Genomic DNA, 2,023 nt, shown 5'->3' with positions numbered 1-2,023 from the left:
GTGAAACGGAGCCTAATTCGTTCTACTTGGGTACGCTCCGACCTTTTTTTTCGCCAGGATAATAATAGAAATATAACAGGTATTTGAAATGTGTGAGGACAGTTACGAGTGGCCAACACAATTATGGAACTAAAAGGATAGTTTCACAAGTCCATTAACAACCAGCAGAAAAATACAATAGAACAATGAAATGATTTATGGACCAGTCGTGTGGAGTAGTCCCTATGGAATCATTCATTCTTATACATTATGTACCTGGCGTCGTTACGTACCATAAACCGCTACCGCGATCATTAATAATTACAGAAGTCACGTATACGAATTACATCAATTATATACTAGTATACATACAACATATCGCGTGAAATAGCGGGTTGTATACTTGTATCAAGCATTCGCAGCTGCAGCGCAGCGCGATCCAGCGGGATCGAAGCAACATGCGCGATTCGGAAGAACGCCGAACGGAACAATCGCACCGCGTTGCGCGGCGCGATCAGCGATGGCGCAAGAGTGAAGAGTGGGCCGCCGCCGCGGTAGTCGGGGTAGGGACGGTAACGTCAGCATGTCGCGCCTTGCTATCGTACGTAGAATCACGGGCGAATCAAACATGGCGATTCGGTCGCTGTTTACGGTACGAGCATACGGTTACTAGTGCCGTAGTAGGTGGTGCCAGTACGCGAGAGTGACTCTTCGACGGTAGTGTGTGATCGTGCCATCGCGTATTACCAGATCCCGGTACGTATAGCGGGTATGGAGCTGCACGGGGCAGAAACGCCGACGACGAAAGCGTCGGGCGACGCCGATGATGGAGTACGCGACGCGAAGCCGAAGGGCGTAGAAGTTGGGCCAACGCCTGCGACGTCATCGCCACCGCGAGCGCAGCGAGTACCGCGATCTGCCGGCGAGAACACGGAGCGGAACCTCGATTGCTCCAACGGAAGGAATGTAAGGCCCGGTCGATCAATAAGTGAAGATAGTAATACGAATATTTTTAAAATGCCTCTTTTATTCACAAGATATATTACTTAAAACCAATTATTTATTCAAGTTTGTATGATTATTGAAATTTAAACGATTAAAAATTAGCTTAATTTTAAAATTTGTTAAATATTTAGCTTATATGTATATCACACTTATTTGCTATAACTAACAATGGACACGTTCAACGGACTCAATAATTGAGTGAACGCTCACTGCTATTGGTGTATTCTTCTAGATCTAAACGTCTGATTGGATGATTTAGAAGAATACACCAATGTTCAGCAGATGCAACAGTTGAGTGAACGCTCGCTATTATTCTTTTAGATTATCCAATCAGAATCATTGTAGATATAGAAGAATACATCAATAGCAGTGAGCGCTCACTCATATTTTGGCATATTCCATTAGATTCTAAAATATAGATCAATCAGTTGAAAAAGCTCACTGAGCGCACTTATTTGTGTTCAACAGAGAAAACTGATCAGTGACTACATGGGATCCTTAATCGGATTTAATAACAATATTTACGAAACTAGTCAATCGCAGTCGTTCCATTCTTTTGAGAAACAACTATGATTGGCCAATTTCGTAACTGCGGATGTTATTAAACCCGATTAAGCGTGCCGTGTAAATGTAGTCAGTGAGACTTAGTGACTCTTTAATATAATTAGACGCATTCAACACAATATTTATTTTGCAATTATTGGAAGTTTTCTTCACTGAGATAGAATTATTTTTCTAGATCTAAAAAGTTTAATCCAATCGCAGCAAAAAACTTCCAACAATTGTAAAACAAATATTTTACGTTAAATTCGGCCATTGATTCCTTTTCTTAGATCTGGCGAAGAACTAATCATATTAAAGGAATCACTGATCACTTTTCTCTACTGAACGCAGCCGTTGATTCAAAATACTTAAATTCAATATCTGGAAAAATTTATTATTTTTTGAGTTGTTTATGATTATTGTAGCCACTGATACACACACACACACACACACACACACACACACACACACACACACACAGAGAGAGAGAGAGAGA

At 41.1% G+C, this 2,023-nt stretch overlaps 1 protein-coding gene across 1 annotated transcript in view; it reads left to right on the top strand.

Moving 5' to 3' along the window:
* Nucleotides 1-82: 82 nt before the first annotated feature.
* Nucleotides 83-2,023, top strand: part of LOC108753854 (protein HEXIM-like) — a 4,669-nt gene continuing 2,728 nt past the window's right edge. Inside the window, exon 1 of the mRNA XM_018495789.1 lies at nt 83-945. Within this exon, the coding sequence (XP_018351291.1) occupies nt 751-945 (195 nt within the window). The 5' untranslated portion in view covers nt 83-750. The remainder of the gene's footprint in view (nt 946-2,023) is intronic.

Source organism: Trachymyrmex septentrionalis, unplaced genomic scaffold, assembly GCF_001594115.1.
Source record: "Trachymyrmex septentrionalis isolate Tsep2-gDNA-1 unplaced genomic scaffold, Tsep1.0 scaffold73, whole genome shotgun sequence".
Classification (NCBI taxonomy): domain Eukaryota; kingdom Metazoa; phylum Arthropoda; class Insecta; order Hymenoptera; family Formicidae; genus Trachymyrmex; species Trachymyrmex septentrionalis.
This window is presented reverse-complemented; position numbering and strand designations above follow the sequence as displayed.